Below are 19,815 nucleotides of genomic sequence, written 5' to 3'. Positions count from 1 at the left end.
ACAATTACATTTTAATTTTCTTCTTGGCCTTTTCTTCTTAGTACATTTTCGTGTGTGTGTGCGTGTTTTAATCGTTGTGCTAGAGATTACAGTATACATTCCTCACTTTTCATAGACTACTTACAATAATAATGTTACTATTTCACATAAAATATAGAAAGCTTATAAACGTATAGCTGCATATTCCCCCTGCCACCATCATACCTTATCCTTTATGCTATAGTTGTTACATATATTACATTTATATGTAATAATAAATCCCACAGGATAATGTTATAACTTTTCCTTTAAAGGAGTATAAGTAATATACAAAAAGTAAGAAGAAAAAGCAAAAAAAAAAAAAATTAGTCTTCTGTATTTACACAGATATTTACCATTCCTGATATTCTTCATTCTTTCTTTAGGATCTGGATTTCCAACTGGTATCATTTCCCTTTGGCTTGAAGAACTTCCTTTTCCCTTTACTTGTAGCACGGGTCCATTAATAATAAATTCTCTTCATTTACCTTCATTCCTGAAGGATCTATTTATGGGTTATAAGCATTCAGAGTTGGTAATTTTTTCTTTCAGCACATTAAAGATGTTGTTTCACTGTCTTCTAGCCTCCAAAGTTTCTGATGAGAGATCAGCTGCCAATTGAATCATTCTCTTGTATGTGATATGTCTTTATTTCTTTTAGATGTTTAAGACTTGCTTTTTATCTTTGGCTTTCAACAGTTTGCCTGTGATGTACTTTGGCTGGTCTTTGTATTTATCCTGCTTGGTGTTTGTTGAGTATCGAATCTATTAATGTATGTCTTTCACCAGATTTGGGAAATATTGAGCCATTATTTTTAAAGATAGTTTGCTCTATTCTCTCTCTCCTCCCTACTAGGACTCCTTTGTATGCACGATATTATCCCTGAGGATCTGTTAATTTTTACTTCATTCTTTTTCTTTATTCTTCTCACTGAATAATTTCCACTGATCTGTGTTCAAGTTCACTTGCTCTTTTCTCTGTCATCTCCAGATGTTAAGTTCATCCAGTGTATTGTATTGTTCAGTTCTGGAATTTCTATTTGGTTCTTTTTTATTATTTCTATTTCTCTGCTGGAATTTCTTAATTTTTAAATTCATTGTAAGTATCTGAGTCATACCAGGATTGGTCTAAGTTGATTTTCTTTTAAGAATGTCTTCCATTTCCCTGGTTAACATATTGTAAGCTTGGATCTTATCTAGGACACTGAGAACGTTAAGTTGCAGAGACTCTGGATTCTATTATTTTTCTTCAAAGAGTATTGAGTTTCTTTAGTTTCAGCAAGCAGTTATCTTGGTTGGACTCCAACTACAAACTGTTTCTTGGGTGCAACTCGATTCTGGGGTCAGCTCTTTTGTCTCTAGCTCAGTTGCTTTCAGTATACTCCATGCATGTGTGGCTCAGGGGTTAGCTAGCTGTGGGCAGAGTTAGGGATATGCTCTCAGACTCTTTTCCTTCTTTCCAGTGGATGTGGTTTCCCAGATGGAGTCTTTTGGCTTTTAGACCAGGAAGACTGCGTTTTCCCCCACAGACACTCCAGAGAAAGGCTGTGCAACGGTGAACTCATTCTGTACAATTCTCCTCAAGTGTGGACTCCCCCTCTGCCTGTTTGTGTTCATTATTTAGAGGCTTCACGTAGCTGCTTTTAGTTTATGGTCATGTGACTTTATAATTACCTGGAGGAGTTCATAGTTTTCTGGAGGAGTGTTGGTATGCTAGGATCCTAGTTATTGCCGAGGCCAGTCTTTTTTGAACTTTCATTTTGGTAAGGGCGAGACAGACAATAAACAAAAATAAAATATATATAATGTTAAATGGTTGTATCAGTTATGTATTTCTTTGTTGCAAACCACCTCAAAACTCTGAGACTTAAATCAAACTATCACTATCTATTATAATTCACGCAATTATGGCTTGGCTATAGGTCGACTGACCTAGGCTGGACTCAGCTGAACTTGTGGTTTGTAGTTCACCTGGCTCATTCATGTGTCTGCAGGCTGGCTGCAGATTTTGCTCTGGACTGGGCTTGGCTGGGGTGCCTTAGGACAGCTCTCCTCCATGGGTCACCCATCTTTTTCCAGGGGACAGTAGGCTAGCCTGGGCTGGTCCTTCTTATGGTGATGACAGAAGTGTGAGAGCAATTTCTTAAGTGCTTGTTCTGGCCTCTGCTTGTAACTTTTCTTCTAACATCATCCCTTGATGAGAAGACCTGTAAAGTCATATGGCAAAAAAGCCAGTATGGGCAATAGTGAAGATGTAGGGTCATTAATGCATTCTACTATGGCAGCAATAAGTACCATAAAAATAATTAAAGCAGGGTGATAGAGAGTACTAAGGGCGGGGATGTGTGTTTGTGTATATATATATACCTGCTTTTATAATGCAAAACTGAAATTAACTTATATGTAGTTGTGTAGCCTTCTTTTTCATTTAATATGGGATAACCACAATGTAGTAAACTATTTCCAACTTTTTGACCATTTTAGGCCATTTTAAATGTTTTACCCCTCCTTGATTTATTGAGTGCTTACTTTTTAAAGCAGTTTACATGCATAATTTTATTTCATCCTTACAACAGCCTTATGAGATAGAAACTCATACTGTTCCCACTTTACAGATGAGGAAACTGAGGTATAGCAAGGATAAGTAACTGGCCTCAAGTCATCACTTTATAAGTGGCAGAGACAAGATATGGATCTGGGCAGTGTCTCAATACCCATTCTTGTGTATACTTATAAAAGTATAAATGAGTATGTGTACATCTCTGAATATTTTTTTAAAGAATTTCTGGTCATTGTTACACTTTTAAAGGAATTTCATTTTGCTTCCAGTTGACTGAGCACTTCAAGGTTGTTGCTGGGCCAGCTTCTCCCTCTTACTCCGAGAGCAAGACAGTAAAACACCAGGCTTGCTGGTGATTTAGCAGAATGTAAACACTTACTTGGAGATCTTCAATAAGTGCAAGGTCCAGAATTGGTGCGGCATGAGCTGTGGAGGGCTGAGAGGCAGCTGGGGCCAGTGACCTGGCTTGGCCAAGAGCCATCCCGCGATATGGCGGGCCCGTGCAAGCCAAGGCTCCAGGCCAACTCCAGATCTGCTTATTGTCACAGACAGCACAGAGTTCTGCAAATGATGACCACTTCCTGGCCAGAGGACAGCTTTATGTGTGGTTAGTGTGACTATCCAGGCCAGTGTACATTAGGCTCTCTGGCCCCACATGCAGTTGGGATGATGAGGCCCAGGAGGAAGTGAAAAATTTTAAGGGACTGGCAGAAAGTGAAACAGCTTAATGAAGGGGTGATCATCTGGGTGGTAGCTTTTCTAAGTCCCTTGTCATTTTTCCATTTCTGTCATTCTGGAAGTCTGGGCTATATAGATGTTTCTCTGATACTTCCTTTGAAACAATGGGGGAAATGAATGGAGAGGAAGAGAAATCTGGCTGAGTTTTAATTATTAAAAATTCCAAATCAAAATTGTGATGCAGATGAGGTTAAACTGAGAATTTGGGATTTTCTTTAGATTGGGTTGTTTCTGAGGTTACTCTGGTTGCTGGTGAGTATACTTAACCACACATGACTTTTACTGCAGTTATGTTTTTTGATTACCTATAAATGTTCAAAGTTTTTTCTACTATGTCTTTTGTGTATCTTGTGCCTAATATATTTTTTCTTTTTTTGCTTCAGGTTAGTAGCAAAGATGAAGATTTTCTTGACCTTTCTGTTGATGTGGAGCAGAACACATCCATTACCCACTGTCTAAGGTAACTGTGAATTCTGTCTGTGATTTGAGCTTTTGATCAGGCTAGTAAATAACGAGGAAAATAAAATATTGTATGTCTTTAGGAGATAATCTTCCTTTCTCTTAAACCAATGTAATCCTATTATTTCCTATTTCTTCTTTCCCAAGAGAGACTAAAAAGACGTATATGTGGTCTACAAGAGTCCTGCTGAGAAGAGAGAGGACCAAGTGGAAGTTATTAGTCATTAAATTTAAAAATAAAACTTTAATCTTTAATACAGATGTGTGCTTTTGGCTTTCATCAGTTGGTCGGTCTCTCTCTCTGTCTCTCTCTCTCTCTCTCTCTCACACACACACACACACACACACACACACACACACACACACTCATACAATTAAGTTAATAAAGACTACAGATGCCTACCATTGCTTTTTATTTTACTAAGATAATCTGTTCTATTATTTTTAAAATTATACATTTTGAGCTGAGAACCCATGAGGGAATTTCCTTTTCCTCCACCTTCTTAGCATGTGTGGAGATCATTCACAGAAAGAAATTCTTCCTCCTTAGGGTTGAGGGAAGGTCAGGAGCCCAGAGTGCAGCAATAATCTTGCCCAGGATGACTGTAGATATTGTGGATTGACTTGGGCATTGAAATTGCTACCAGAGTTGTTGTAAAGACATGATTCCTTTCCCCTCCTCTCTCCCTCCTTCCTCTCCTCTTTTCAACAAGAGGTCATGAATACTTGTAATGTGCCCAGCCCTTTTCTAAAAGAGTGACCATCCAAGGTCCCTGCTCTCGCAGGGCTTCCATTCTAGTGGGAATACACAGGCGATGGTCAGTGACTCTGAAGGAAATGAAATGGCTGATAATGGGGGTGCCAGTGTAGACTGAGCGGTCAGGGAGGGCCTCCCTGAGGTGCAGGGTGTCACAACCCAGAGACATTTTATACTGTTGTAACAAGGCACTGTTGATTTCTATCAGTAAGAATCAGGTGACAGAACTGTTCTTTCAGGAGTTCAGGTGACTTGGAACTTTTCAGAAGAGTAGATTAAAGGGACATGGTGGGGTGGTTGACTGTTAGGAAGCCATCTTTCAGGGCACAGGCACCAACTCCAGCTGGGAAGAGCTTCTTGGTCTGTTTGGGTGTGATGTGTTGTATGAGCTGGGGGCTGATTGCTCTCCCATTTCCCAGGGTTCCCAGCATCCCACCGACAGCCCCATGCTGCTGGTTATCTCAGTGCTTCTTGTTGGTCTGGCATTTCAGCTCCTGTCTCCAGATGCCTTAGGTCCAGGTGTCTAGGCCGAGTTTGTCATCTCTTTGCTTGCAAAGTGTTCTGTAGGCCAGGATGTCCTCTTTCTCTTCTGAATGGTTCTTTTTATGACATGGGTTCCTACCATTTCTGTGAAAAGAAGCCATTTTTGAATTCCCCAAGGTTTTATGATCTCAGGGTGGGGAAGAAGTTAAGTCACAGATGAGGGAGTGGGAGAAGGCATTATTTGCTCATTCCCCCTCTCAGTGAGAATTTGGAATTAGAGAGGTTGACTGCTTCCGTCCCTTCTAAAATTGCTGGGTTGTTCAAAAGGGCAGGTGCCAGTGGTTGCAGCTTTGCAATCAACCAAGTAAAGTGCTTAGTAAGTTGTAACTTATGTTTTCAATCTTTGGGGAACTGCACTGTAAAGAAATTTAACCCAGATTTATGTTCCCATATTTTTTTTTTCTGGAGAAATATATTGGTCATGCATACCTGATGAAGGCGGGGTAGAGGCATTTAGAAATGTTAAAGCTGGGATGGGTGAGTATGGGGTCGCCTCTGGATGCCTTTTAAACAGCATTAGGTTCCCGTCTGACTGGGCTGTGCATGCTGATACTCCTGAAGCGCCCCCCCCGCCGCCGCCCCCCACTTTACATCACCCCTAGACTAGACCTATCCCTGCTCCCACACATGCACATAAATCTAAAAAAAGCCTGCCAGGTGTTGACATTCACCATTGAGAGTTCTGTGATGAGGGTGACAGTTTTCAAACCTGTCCCCAAAGAAGGAAGTGCAGGAGAAAGACCCAGGGAACAAATGATCCCAGCCGATCCATCCCAGAGAAGAAATGATTAGCATCTTTCTTGGCCCTTTCATGGTTTATTTAATTTGGTTTGCATTCTTGAGGATTTGTTTTTAAAATTAGAATTATGAATTCTCTTCTTCAACATCATGTCTGCATATCTCTTCTGATATGATAATATTTCTTTCATCTATTTTGATGACTTAAAAAAAAATTAAGCTAAAATTATGGGATTTGAAGGTCAGATATCTTTGCTGCTTTGTTCCAGAAGAGTTTTAGGTGACAATGCATTGTCATTGAACTTTTGTCCCAGAGAAGTGATATAAGCAGTGGTTAAGTTCAGGACAAAGGTCTAGAGAAGCCACTAAATCCATATTGTAGCCAGCCTCTAGTTCTGACGTTTTAAACATCAGAACTGTGTCTTCGGCAAGGTAAGCCATGTGTGTCATAGGAGGATACTGAGAAAGAAAGATTTATTTTCCTTTTGAAAAGTCAGGGATGGCCTCAGGCAAAAACTTAAAATAAGCAATGTTTATCTTAATTATCCTCGTGTGGCCTTTTTGATATTTTTTTTGTCTCCTGCTTGAGTGCCCTAGTCCCTCCCCGTGGCTCCTTCACAGAAACTCACTTTTCTCCTCAAAGTGCTCAGTGTTCTAAAACCACGTTCCCCTTCCTCCATCTGCCTTTCGTTTAAAATTCCCAATCTCCCAGTGCTGGGGAGGTCAGCCAGGTGTTAGGAGGAAAGCAGCCTCTTAATTCTCCCGAAGCTCTCTCTGAAAAATTAATCTTCTTTTAAAGAAATTCCTTTTCTACTTATTTTGAAAAATTTCTCCTGTGTGCTAAGTTCATGCGCATGCCCCCCACACATCCATTGTCACATGCTTATCTATTGGTTCCTCTATTCTGTTTCTCAGACCTGTTTTTCGGTTATGGTTATTGATATTTTCTAGTATCTGACATAGGCACTTTGTGGATTTTTTAAAATTTTCTTTAATACTCAGTGCTTCTCAAACTTCGGTGTGTATCAGAATCACCTGGGGAAGTTGATAAAACGAGAGGCACAGGCCACAGTCTAAAAATTTCAGTGAGTCTGGGCCTCTATTTTTAATTAATGTTCTGGGGGATTCTGATAACCACCCAAGTCTGAGAGCCCCTCTCTAGATCTTTGCTAGGCGTGCGGGGGTCCTTGGACTAGCACTGTTGACATCTCCTGGGATCTCATTAGAAATGCAGAGTCTAAGGTCCTGATTAAGAATGATTCAGAATCTTCATTTTGACAAGACCCCCCCAGGTGATTCAGAAGCATGCTAGCATTTGGGAAGCAGCAGAACAGCAGTTCTCAGCCCTGGCAACACCTTGGAACCACCTGGGAAGTTTTATAAACAATAATGCCTGGGTTCCACCTGGAGAAATTCTGATGTAATTGAATGGGGGTGGTGGTGGAGTAGAGGAGGAAGGGCTTGGGTATTGAGATGGTTTTAAAGCTCCCAAGGTGCTTCTAATGAGCAGCCAGGAGGTGAACCACTGCTCTAGATTCTAGAATGAAGCTTCTCAACTGGCATGTTCGGGGAAATGGGCTACAGGGGTGTATCGATCCCCTCTGCTCTTGGGAGGTTGGGCAGGGCCTGGCACTGGCAGAGCCCCATAGCCAGCCACAGGAGCTGGTGCATCGGTTTTTCCCCAGTGTGCTTCTCATACAGTGTCCATTTCTATGTGGGTCATGACATGAAAATTATCAGGAAGCATTGCTTGAGAATTTTTCTTAACTCAATTTTTGAACTGTTGTTTTGAGTGAAAGTTAAAATTTTAATTGAAAATATATCACACATAGACATTAACTTGGACGTGATCACTCTATAATAGATGATAGCCTTGCCATCCAGGAACACAGTCTTTCTCCATTTTTTCAGGTTTTCTTATGTACATGTCTATTAGGTTTTATAGTTTCTTTTATAAAGGCAGGTGTTTCTTATTAGATTTTTTTTCCCAAAGTGTATCTTTTTCTTTTTTCTTTCTTTTTTTGGCAACTGGCTAGTACAGGGGTCCAGCACTGGATCTCGGTGTTAGCAGCACCACACTCTAACCAACTGAACTAACTGGCCAGCCCCTCCAGAGTGGACTTTTTAATAATGTTTTATTGCTACTATAACTTTTTGAAGAAGTACAAGGAAGTTTGTGCTTTACCCTTACCCTCTTCTCTGTGCTTTGGTCATTTATCCCAAGTGCTGGAAAGACTTCTCTACCATTTTCCTCCCCTTTGACTTCTTGAAAAGTTTTCCTCAACCTTCATTGCCCACTTTTCTTCCAACAACTGTCTGCCATGAACTGACAGACCTGCTCTGCCTCCGAGTTTACTGCTGGGGTCATTCCCTTTTCCCGACTTACCTTCATTTTCCAATTCTCAATCCATAAATGCCATAAAAGCATTACCCTGTCTCTTGTGGCAGTGAACTTACAGCCCGGTGGGGCTGGGCAGGATGGTGTTTATTGGTAAAGTGAGTCTTTAAATTAGGTACTAACTTCTGCTGTATTTCTACCTATCTGGGTCTACAAATGCTTCCAAAAACTTTTTAGGGGAAATAAAAGTGAGTAGAAACCACTCATGGCTGTGCTTTTCTTGGTTATTACAATCCTTTTGCTGGATGAAGAGTTTGTCTGCAGTGAACACTCCAAGGATATGAATCTCCACCATCGCCATGTCTGGCTCCCCCACTCCACACCAGTCAGTCCTGTGCAGGCCAAGGAAAGCTTTCACAGCAGTTACTCCATCAAAGTATTCTTTCAGCCAAGTTCGAGTCTGGTTTATGCACCAAGCACTTGAAATCTGAAAGTTGAGTATAACTGTCTTCTAAATGGTTTCCTTGCCTTTTGACCTCCTCCATTCCTTCCTCCACAGAGCTGTCAAAATGCTATTTCTAAAAAGCACTGTCTGAGTATGTCTTTTCCTTGCTGAGACCCATTAGGGGGCTCCAGAGCCACAGGGCCCCCACCAGCTTCTTAGCGCCCTCGAGTCTGCATGACTTGCTGCCGCTGTCCCTCCCACACACCCAGCATCTGTGTCCTGCCTCCGTCCCTCTGAATTGCAGCGTTCCCTCTGTCTGGAATCCTCGACTCTTGTCCACCTGGCATGCTTTCCCTCTTTAAGAGCCTGACTTGGACATTGCCCCTTGGGGGGAAATATCCTGAATTACCCCAGTTCAAGTTCATTTTTCTTTCCTCTTTGCTTTCCTCTGGACTTTACACCTGTCTTTGCTCACTCATTTGTTCAGCCATCAAATATTATTGAGTGCCATTGTGTGTCAGGCAGGGGCTATAGCAATGGGTGAGACAAAGTCACTGCCTACATAGAGGGAGGTATGGTTTCAGATAGGGATACGTGCTTGGAAGAAAACAAAACAGCTGCGTGATAGGGGCTGAGTGGGTTTGGATAGAGTGGTCAGGAAAGTCCTCTCTGAAGAAGTCATGGAAGCCTCTGGGCAGGAGCTCTGGGTCCTGAGAAAACAGCCCCTGCAAATGCCCTGTGGCAGAAAGAGCGTAGCCCAAGGCCAGTGTGGCTGGAGGAGAGAGAAGGGGGCAGGGTGGAGTAGAAGATGAGGTCAGAAGAGCGGGCAGGGGTCTGTGACCACAGCCTGTGGACCATGGAAAGGAGTTTGGTTTTCATTCCTATGCGTTATCAGGAAACTGTTGGAGCCTTGTAGGCAGGGGAATCGTGCACTGCTTAAGCTGCGCTGAATGCTTCCTGTTGTCGGTGGTTCATTTGCATGTGTCTCTGTTAGACGTGAGCTGTATGAGGGCAGTTTGTCTCTGCAGATCCCCAGGACCTAGCCTAGAGCACTGGCAGTAAACATTTAGGGATTAAATGAATGAACAATAATCTGTGTTTCCTGTTGACATGTTCTGTGTAAGTGGTAGAGTCATTAACACCATTCAAATAACATTTTCTGTTTAATAAAATCTGATCGTTCTAAGCCTGGGACACTCTACAAACAAGGAAATGTCATAGACTTTTTAAAAACTGTAGGGTATTATGTTCTGGATGTTCTTTTCAGCCTTTGAAGCAATACCACAGAAATGTTAAGTAGAATCTCGATGACCGGAAAAGAATGAAAAGCCATGACATTTAAAAAATGAAAACTATAAGTACCAGAGTAAAACCTCGTGATAAGGCAAATACACATATATCAGACACGATGGCTTTTGTTCTCGGAAGGAAGCAAGCTGAAGTTCTTATCCTCTGGCAAGGTGCGGGGTCCAAGTACAGGGGATGGTAGGAGGCGGGTATCTCCTGATAATTTGGGATTTTCTTAGTGCAGTACAAGGGCAGTTGTGTATGGTTTAAATTTCACTGTCTTTACTTTTCTGCTCTTTGAAAATATGTACCACCAGAGATGTACTGTTTTTTATTAACTGCAAAATAATGTCACCTTGCATTTTATGTGATTGATTTTTCTGGACTGACATAGTCTATGGTAGACTTTTGCTATAGATAATATTTTCCTATTATAATTTTTAATTTCCAGCTTATACGTGTTCTCTGTTGAATCCTGAATTTTTTTCTGAATCAGTTGGAAACCCCAGTTTATATCTGTCTGTCCCATTAACTAAAGCTGTATTTGCAAATCTCTCATGGTGAATTCCTAACCCTGTGAAAAGAGCCTGTCCGGCTTAATAGCTGTAGTCTAAAGAAGGACCTTTTCTGATTACTTCTTTCTCCATCTTTCACTTAAAAATTACCCTACAGGTAATAGAAAGGTTTAAAACATGGTAATACCAAGTATGTTTGGACTTTTTAAAAGATGAAAATATTTTTCTGTACAGAGACTTCAGCAACACAGAAACACTGTGCAGTGAGCAAAAATATTATTGTGAAACATGCTGCAGCAAACAGGAGGCCCAGAAAAGGTACGTAAAGGATTTAGCTCAGGCAGTGGCTTTGAGTAGTGAGAAGGAACCAGACTGTGGAGCCCTGAAGATCTGGCTTTGAATCTTAGCTTCATGGGCTTATAGCCTCAGAGCTTTGGGGAAGTCAGTTACCTTCCTCACCAGTAGAAAATCGACCTTGCAGGGTTGTCCGTTTGTCCAATTGTTTGCTCATTCATTCGTTCACTCATTCATTCAACAGATATTTACTGAGTGCTGTTATGGGCCAGATACTATGCTAAGTAAACAAATGCTGATCAAATATAATCACTGTCCTCCTGGGATTAAAGGTAAATTGTATAAAGTACTTAGCACAGTACATAACACATAGTAGACACCCAATATTATTGTTAGTTTTACTTAAACATTGGGACTTCTTATTTTGAGATGGAGGTTAAAAAAAATGTATCGTTTAATAAGGAATCACAAGGGAACCAATAACACATCAGTTGTAGAGGTAGATGATAAGAAAGTTATTGCATTCTGAATTGATAGAGGACTCAAGATTCCTCGTATTTTTACCAGCACTAGCTAGTTATAGCTCTTAGACAATCTGAGATAACCAGTTGTTCCCCAGTATCTACTCCCAGAAGCCAAGAAACTTGACATTTTAATCATTCTGTGAATCCTTACTATAAGTTACATTTATCTTGCCAATGGTTCTGGAGTATTCTAGATACCCTGGTAGCTGCTCAATACTGTCGCCTAAAACCCTCCAGGGTCTAGAATAATTCTTCTGCCCAGCCTTCCCAGCCCTGCACTACAGACAAGTACTTCTTTCCTTGCTGCATTGAAACTTACAAAAGGTTAGTCACTATAGCGGCAGGAGTGGAGGTGACAGGTGGATGTCTTTTGCTAGTGGACAGGTACTCGCCTCTACTCCCTGTTCCTGTGATCTCAGTCTGCTTCAGGCCAGCCCCAGATCTTCCTTTGTGGCATTAAGGTATATTTTGTTCAGCCCTAGAGGTTTTATACTTTAAGATGTCATGTGTTCCTGTAAAATATGGGGTTCCTCATAATTCTTATCTTTCTATTGGTGTTTTTATTTTGCTTATTTTTATGAACAGGGTTTAACCTTAATAGATTTCTGAATGATACTCTTTTAAAATTTGTCCTTTGTAAATAATATGCATTGAAAATGTACACAGGCTGAAGAGCATTTACACTAATCAGTATATTCATGGAGTGGGGGACTGGAAGGTAACTGGAAGACCCTCTATTCTAGCAGTGTTATTTACATAAACTGTTACCCTTGAGACTTTTTATCAAGAAATGGTACTGGTCATCTGGTGAGAAAAAAAACTGTGTTTATATAAGTTTGAGAAATGTTGTATCATACAAAACAGAACAGTTCTTTTACTGCGGGATTTCTCAAAACTTTCAGTATGCTATGGTACATGGAGGATCTTCAAAGTAGAAAGTAGCATTGTCCAAATTTACTTGGCCATAGAAACCTCACATCTGTTAACATCTCTAGTGCTCTCAAAAGCCCAGTTTGGGAAACGTAGCTCTGAGCCAATCCTTGCATTTTATAAATGAGGAGATGGAGAGCCAGAGAAAGGGAGTGACTTGCCTAAGACCACAAGAGGAAGGAACCAGAGCGAGCCTGGCATGCTGCATGTCCTGGTGCCCAGGGCTCTGTGCAGAAGCCTCCTCCTGCCCGCCCTCAGGACCTGTGAATCCAGACTGTACCTTTTCACCTAGAGCTCTTCCCAGCTCCTTTTCTTCAAAGCTCTCAGTCCTCCTCTTCATTATCTCAGGGAGTGGACTGTCCAAATACTGTTCCTCTCTGGGAGGCAGAGGGCAGCGATGGGGAGCAGCTGCACATCACATTTGTATTGACACACAAATTCTGGAACATCTCCTTTGACCAAGCAGAGACACTCCTGTACTTCTCTCTCGCTGGTGATGCTCCTGTTAGTCTGGGATGCAGGATACGTCAGCTCTAATAAGTGAGCATACTTTTATTCTTGAGAACTGTTTGGTTATTTGCTGGTTTGAAGTTTGTTAGACCTCTTCCTGTTCTCCATTTGTGAGGGTCATGGTGTATTCTATTCCCCTAACAGGCGTTGGGTACAACTCATTTTCTATCTGATGGTTTCTTAGGATGAGAGTAAAAAAGCTGCCCATGATTTTGGCCCTACACCTAAAGCGGTTCAAGTACATGGAGCAGCTCCACAGGTACACCAAGCTATCTTACCGGGTGGTCTTCCCTCTGGAACTCCGGCTCTTCAACACCTCCAGCGATGCAGTGAACCTGGACCGCATGTATGACCTGGTCGCCGTGGTTGTTCACTGCGGCAGGTAAGGCAGGCCGGGAAGCACATGCACAAGATAAGCGTCTGGGTCGTCCCTTCAGGTCGTCCCTTCACTGAAGTATCCTCTAGCTGCACCCTTACTGTGCTGTGACATTCAGTTCTTTTGGGAATCTCTTCCAAGCCCTTGTTTATGTATCATCTAAAAATATTTATGAACACACCTACAGATACACATATAATAAATAGTATTATAATAGAGTAGCAATAATCTAAAATTTCTGGGCTGACCAGTTAGCTCACTTGGTTAGAGCGTGGTGCTGATAATACCAAGGTCAAGGGTTTGGATGCGCTTACCAGCCAGCCAGCCAGCCATCTGCCAAACCAAAACAAAACTAAAAAAGAAAATCTTTAGGGGCTGGCCTGTGGCTCACTTGGGAGAGCGTGGTGCTGACAACAACAAGTCACAGGTTTAGATCCCATTACCGGTCATCTTTTAAAAAGAAACAAAAATTTCCATTGTAAGGGAAATAATTTAATAAATCTCCATTGGATAGATTTGAAATAACATGGAGAAATAAATGTTATGGTATGATTTTAATTTTTAAAAAGCCAGTTTGCATATATAGTATGATCTCAAAAGTATTTTAAGATGTATGAATAAAGCAGTAGTCAAATTTAATAATTTTGTGGCATTTTGAGTGATTAAAAATACATTCTTAAATATTCTTTATGCAATTTTCAGTCTTTCCCCAACATTCTGTATTAGTATATAATCAGAAAAAAGAGAATAAGAGAGAGAAGGCCTTTGGATGTGGAGAAGCAAAGTGTTTTGCTGAAAGTCCTTTGAGCAAATATTTTTTTATTCCATAATTTGGTAGAAGCATGGAAAAGTATGTTGAAAATTTACCTTTGCTCCATTGGGACAGGTTTATGCTCTCTCCCGGGATAGGAACAGCTTTCCCCCACCCTTGTAGGCTTTAGATTGGGGTACATTGTAGAGCAAATGTCCTTTTTTCTGCATCTGTTAATATTGGATTAGGGTGAATGCTCCATTACCAAGAGGATACCATTACCATGCGGAGGGATGGATTGATTTGTCTTTCACTCCATATGGGGGTAGATGGTGGCAGAAGTTGTAAATTCATATCTGAAGCACCCCATCTTTTGTCATGCGTATTAACTTTAAGTTGCTGGATATTTTCTTAAGTTATACTTAAGGGGCAGTTATAAGCCAGCTTTGTGTTCTCCCTAAAGAATAGTTCTTTTAAAGAACCAGGGTTCCAGTGATCTGGAACCTAGTCACGAACACTGGGTGAGGCCCTATGCTGGGGTAGGGTTAGAGACAGAGCCTTATGCCTGGGGGGCATCATGGCCAAGGTGGGCGGTGGTGGTGTGGACAAGAAAGTGTGCCTGGGAGGCTGGGAGAGGGGGAAAGAAACAAGCACTCTGTGTGCAGGGTACACGAAGACTTTCGTTGTGGATCTCTTTGGGTGCTGATTCTAATCTCTGGGAGGACTAGTGAGGGCAACGCAGAGGCCCATTTAGAGGAACTGGGGGACCAGTGGGAAGTTGGGTTCTGGAATCATCAGTTTCTGTAATGGGGCATAAGGTCAGAGCAGCCCTGGCAGCAGGTGTGAGTTGGTGTGGAGTCAGGCATGCTGCTGATTAGGACTCTTCCAAGCCCTCTCCTCAGAGGTAGGATTGGTCTTATACGTGGAGCAGGACTGGCCTGTGTGTGGGGATAAGGTGGCTTCCAGGTGTGGCTCTGAGATCAGGGAGCTGATCCCTTCATCCCTGCTGGGCCAGGACCCTCAGTGACAGTGGGTACACAGCCTCACACACTGATTGCTGCCACTAGGTTGCTCTGGGCCTTTGTTTCCTGTGTTCCACGCTAGCATCTGATGATACAGTAGTGAAAAGGCCCAGCACAGGGTTCCTGCCTTCATGAAACTTAGGATCCAGTGGGGAAGATAGCAAGTGAACAAGAAAACACACCAGCCTGCCACCACCAAAAACAAACCACTGCAAGATAACTTATGATTTTGATTAGTGCCATGAGGAGTAAACAGGGAGATGAGAGAGAGTCATGGGAGATAGCTTTTCAGGTAAGGTGGTCAGCGAAGGTTTATTTGGGGAGGTGACATTCGTGCTGAGACCTAAAGGATAGAATGGGCCAATAATGCATATGTTGAGTTGGAATCATTTCAGGCAGAGTTACGGCAGGTGCAAAGGCCTGACACAGGAAGGGGTGATATGTATGAACACAGGAGCCCAGTGGGCTGGAGCTCAGAGGAGAGGGAAAGAGTAGCTGCATGAGGTTGGAGAAAGGCAGAAACAGATCATTCACATCATTTTGTTTTTAATGAAGGCAAACTAGGGGGGAAATTTAGCTTTTCAAATTTAATGGTGCAGCAAAAAACAAATCAAAACTCTAGATTTAGGATTAAAGTCCCTTTAATTGTACAAATCTAATATAACCAAATAATAACAGCTGTTTATTTGTTCTACTTTTTACCAATAGTGTGGTATATTCCTTTTTATTTTAGCACTTGTTACTGTGCATTACGGTTTGTTAACATCTTTCTTTTTTACCACTCCTCAAAATTCCTGTGTCTTCCCAGCTTTCTCACAGCAAAGTTCTCAGATCTTCTTACCCATGATGACACCCCACGCCATCTGCCCCTCAGTACCTCTCTGGTCTTCTCCCCTCCACTTGCCCAGCTCACTGGGCTCAGGCCACTCTTGCCTCCTTGCTGTGAACACCAAGAGCTGCCCCCTGCCTGGGCCTTCGCTCTTGCTAGTCTCTGTTCCTGAAACTTCTGACATAGGGTCACATGGCTTGTCTCCTCCCCTTGTCCCCCATTTCCTTATGTTCAAATCTCACATTACCAGGGAGGCTCCTCTCACCACTTTGTTTGCAGTAGAACCTTCCCCTCACTCATTGTTCCGTATTTTTCTCATGGCATTTAATACCACTTGACAGCTATTTACATGTGCAGTTTGTTGATTGCCTATTCAGACCCCACCCCAAGTCACAAGAAAGTGGGACTTTATTGTTCTCTTCACTGCTTTTTTTCCCTGAAAGCCAGGATAGGGCCTGGCACATAGTAGGCATACAGTAATTGATTTGCTAATATTTGTTGAATTTGAATGTCAGTTTTCTGCACTGGATGTGAGTCCTTAGACAGATCTCTTCTGTACACTTTTGTATTCCCTTGTGTCCAGCACGGTGCAGGCATCTAGTACTCCTCTGTAAATTGTGGGTGTGGACATGAGCTACACCCAGTTCTTTATCTTGATGATGTAGTTTTTTCCCTAGTGAATCGCTGCTTATAAAAAACTAAGTAGAGTCTTATGAAGAAGTAGATGGTAACTTTCCTTTGTTCCTTCTTTTCCAGTGGTCCTAATCGTGGGCATTATATTACTATTGTGAAAAGTCATGGCTTCTGGCTTTTGTTTGATGATGACATTGTAGAGGTTGGTATGCAGATTATTCTCCAATAGGCATATGGCTGAGACAGTATTTGTGGGATGTGTATGTGTGGACATTTTCTAAAACAGACCTGTTTTCCCATAATCTGATTGAAAACAACTTACATTTCTATCAAAACTAAATTCTGCCAATCCACATTATCCTTGAAAAGGGAGAAAGGGCATGATCAGTGATACTGTGTTCTTGTTAAGTTAACTGATCGGCCATAAACATAGGATCTCTATATCTCTCTGTCACCATAAATCATATTTATATGCTTAAAGTCCTGTTTCCTACCATGACTAAATCCCTCTTGGTCGGTACATGGCAAATAATAGACTTCAAAGTTCTATTAAAATTATTTTCTTATAACAAATTTTTCTTGTATTGATTATTGTTTAAAATATATATATATATTTCAGTTCGCTGTATCTGAAAATCTTTATATTACACCAAAGTATTCCATATATTGATGTTGCAGTAAAGGAATACTAGTGGAGTGAATTATACACTCAAAGGCATGTTCTATTTTAATCCAGTAGTGTAACAGTTTTAATGGAATAACACTCAAGGAAGCGAACTCTGGTGGCCTGAAAGAATTAAGGTTATTCCCAAGACCCTCCAGTTTACTATGTGAAAGACAGAAGCCCTGGTTCCTCAAAGAGTGCCCACATATGACTGCTGATGAAATAGTGGCTTCCTTCCCCCCAAATTTGCAATTTATGTATTGATGTCTCTCTGTCAAGTCTATGGAATTATCCATTTGCTATTGAAAATTCCTAATTGTGATTTTGTAACTAATGTTTTGTTTTATTGTGTGTTCCATTAGTTTTTCTTTGCTTTTCCCAGGAATCATGTTAAATAATTGTATTGTTCTATTCTCCTTTATTACAGAAAATAGATGCTCAAGCTATTGAAGAATTCTATGGCCTGACGTCAGATATATCAAAAAATTCAGAATCTGGGTATATTTTATTCTATCAGTCAAGAGAATAACTTCAAGAACTATGGAACTAATTCTGGTGGGGGGAAATGTTCAAAGCACTGTTACTGGTTTCTCTGCAGATCTTCCTCCCCAGCAGCCCACTAATGGTATCACTCCAAGTCTCCATGGTCTGGCTGTGTTGGACTCGCTCCTTTGTTTTTTTGCATACAGCACTACTCTTGGTTTTATTTTGGTCTGAGGTAGAGTTAACTGCAATCAGATTGTAGTAAGATTTGTATGAATAACAGTTGCTAATTTTAGGATTGGATGAATGCTATGCCACTCATTATGTCTGGCTGAATTAGAATGACATTTCCTATGAATGTCTACAGTCTATTTTGAGTGTTTGCTAAACTTTCTAAATGGCTTCCAGGGTCTTCTTACAATGCATTCCTTTAACTTGTCACCCTGGAAGCACTGCTACCCATTTGTAGCTCCTCTGCCTCTTCTCAGACAGCAGGACAGAAGAATTGGGTAGATGTTCACCTTTTAGGGCTGCAACCATAGCTTTAAGTTTGTGCAAGTGAAAATGTTTAAAAGTGAGTAACCTCGATACTAAAATCATCCTCCACGTGGACCAGGGAGAAGAGAAGCTGTTCCTGGCGGCTAGCATCTGCACCAGGCTGTGCTTACGCGGCGCTAGGATTCCAGGGGCTTAGAAGGTATGGAGCTCAGGGCAGGCAAAGCCGAGAGGAACAAGTCTTTGCGGACAGTGAAAAGTTACTTTTCTTATCTTTCTACCAAAACCAAGTTTCAGGAAAATAACCCTATGCTGTTTATTTTTAGTGACACTTTCCTTCTGTAAGGTCCTGTGAGTTCTGTTTATCCTGTATCTGGCACTACTATGCCTTTCAAGGTATCTTTCCAATCCTGCTGATGTTTTGCAGTCTGTGGTTGCAGGGCTGAGGCCCCACGTCGGCTGCCTCTGGCACAGCTGTCCTTAGCCAGTCAGCACCGACATCGCTCTTATAAGGAGGAACTGCACCTTTGCAACTGTCAGCCGCCTCGTACAACTTACTTTTTCAAATATATTCAGCCTGTTTACTGAGGCACTGGTGGGTCCCAGGGCTAAAGGGAATCTTCCCTCGAGGGGATCCTGAAGTTAGCTGGGTGTGAAGGTGGGTCACAGGAGGTGTCAGTGGCAGGTGGAGGAATGGACAAAATGGCGGCTATTTCCTTAGCTCAGACTCCTAGAATGCTTGACAAGACAGTTTTTTGGAAGAACCTCATCTCACTATAGTTACTTTTACTCTTCTCACTTTTGTTATATATATATTTATTAGAGCATTTGAGTATTGGTACCTTTTATTCAAAGGGTCGATTTGCTGTTTTGCCATTGAGCTGGTTTTTTGATTTCCTACGAATACTATGAATCATAGATCTTGGCTTCCTTTGGGAAGTCAGTTGACTTCCAAACACTATAATATACTGTGAACGTTTTATTTTGTTACTTAGTACATCCATGAACAAATGCGCAAACTTTTGGCATAATGTGAACTAAAATTGAAATTGAAAATGTTAGTGGCCATTTTGCAACAATGAAGAGGATAGCACTTTATCTAGATGAAAACTGGATTTCTTATCTTTGAAATATCTCGAACTGTTTGTTGCTCAGAACCTAAATAAGCATGCCACCACTTCACTTGTTCATGCTTGAAGTGAAATGTTTTACCTTTCACTGGAGAAGACAAAACAGGGTGAGCTTCATGCTATTGTTTTATACAAGGGACGAAAATGTACCTTGCCTTGTTTAGAGGCAAATTCATATTTATAAATATTTTGCCTTTTTTCCTCCATGAAACATATACAGTAATCACTTACCTAGAAGGTGAGTCTTTTATTCTTTTTTTAAGGAGAGGCACTTTCCAAATGAAGGTGATATAGGGAAATGTTTGTACTGTATATGACCCATATATTTGACTGCACATTACAAAGTTTAAGAAAATGATAGTTGATCTCTAATATATTTGGTACCGATTCATAAGAAAAAACTTAAAATTATCTATGAATTGACTCTTGAAGCTAATTTATTAGTAAAACAATGTTTCAATTGGAAGTCTATAGAAGTAATATTTAAATGCTGAGTCATAATAAGTTCAGCACATTTTTTTTTTATTTGGTTAGACATATAAAGAGATTTTCCCAGTGACGTAACTGAAGAAATTCCTCTCATAGAAAGCATCAGTTAAAATTCAGTATTCATGGGTAGATTTCTGGAATAAAAAAAGATAAGTATGGAAAATATTGCAAAGACAAAACAGTTGCATGATATAAGAAAAGAGGATTGGAAAAAGACCAAAATGTACTCTCTACCATTAGTTTTTTAAAATTTAGAGCTATCGGATATTTTTTTTCCCACTTCCTCT

At 41.0% G+C, this 19,815-nt stretch overlaps 1 protein-coding gene across 1 annotated transcript in view; it reads left to right on the top strand.

Moving 5' to 3' along the window:
- USP46 (ubiquitin specific peptidase 46) overlaps positions 1 to 19,420 on the top strand; it is a 59,645-nt gene extending 40,225 nt beyond the window's left edge. Inside the window, exons 5-9 of the mRNA XM_063108155.1 lie at positions 3,700 to 3,776; positions 10,633 to 10,716; positions 12,841 to 13,038; positions 16,391 to 16,469; positions 17,359 to 19,420. Of these exons, the coding sequence (XP_062964225.1) occupies positions 3,700 to 3,776; positions 10,633 to 10,716; positions 12,841 to 13,038; positions 16,391 to 16,469; positions 17,359 to 17,460 (540 nt within the window). The 3' untranslated portion in view covers positions 17,461 to 19,420. The remainder of the gene's footprint in view (positions 1 to 3,699; positions 3,777 to 10,632; positions 10,717 to 12,840; positions 13,039 to 16,390; positions 16,470 to 17,358) is intronic.
- The last annotated feature ends 395 nt before the right edge of the window (positions 19,421 to 19,815 follow it).

This window comes from Cynocephalus volans, chromosome 9 (genome assembly GCF_027409185.1).
Source record: "Cynocephalus volans isolate mCynVol1 chromosome 9, mCynVol1.pri, whole genome shotgun sequence".
Lineage (NCBI taxonomy): Eukaryota > Metazoa > Chordata > Mammalia > Dermoptera > Cynocephalidae > Cynocephalus > Cynocephalus volans.
Note: the sequence above shows the minus strand (reverse complement) of the source record. Positions and strands in the feature narration are given on the sequence as shown.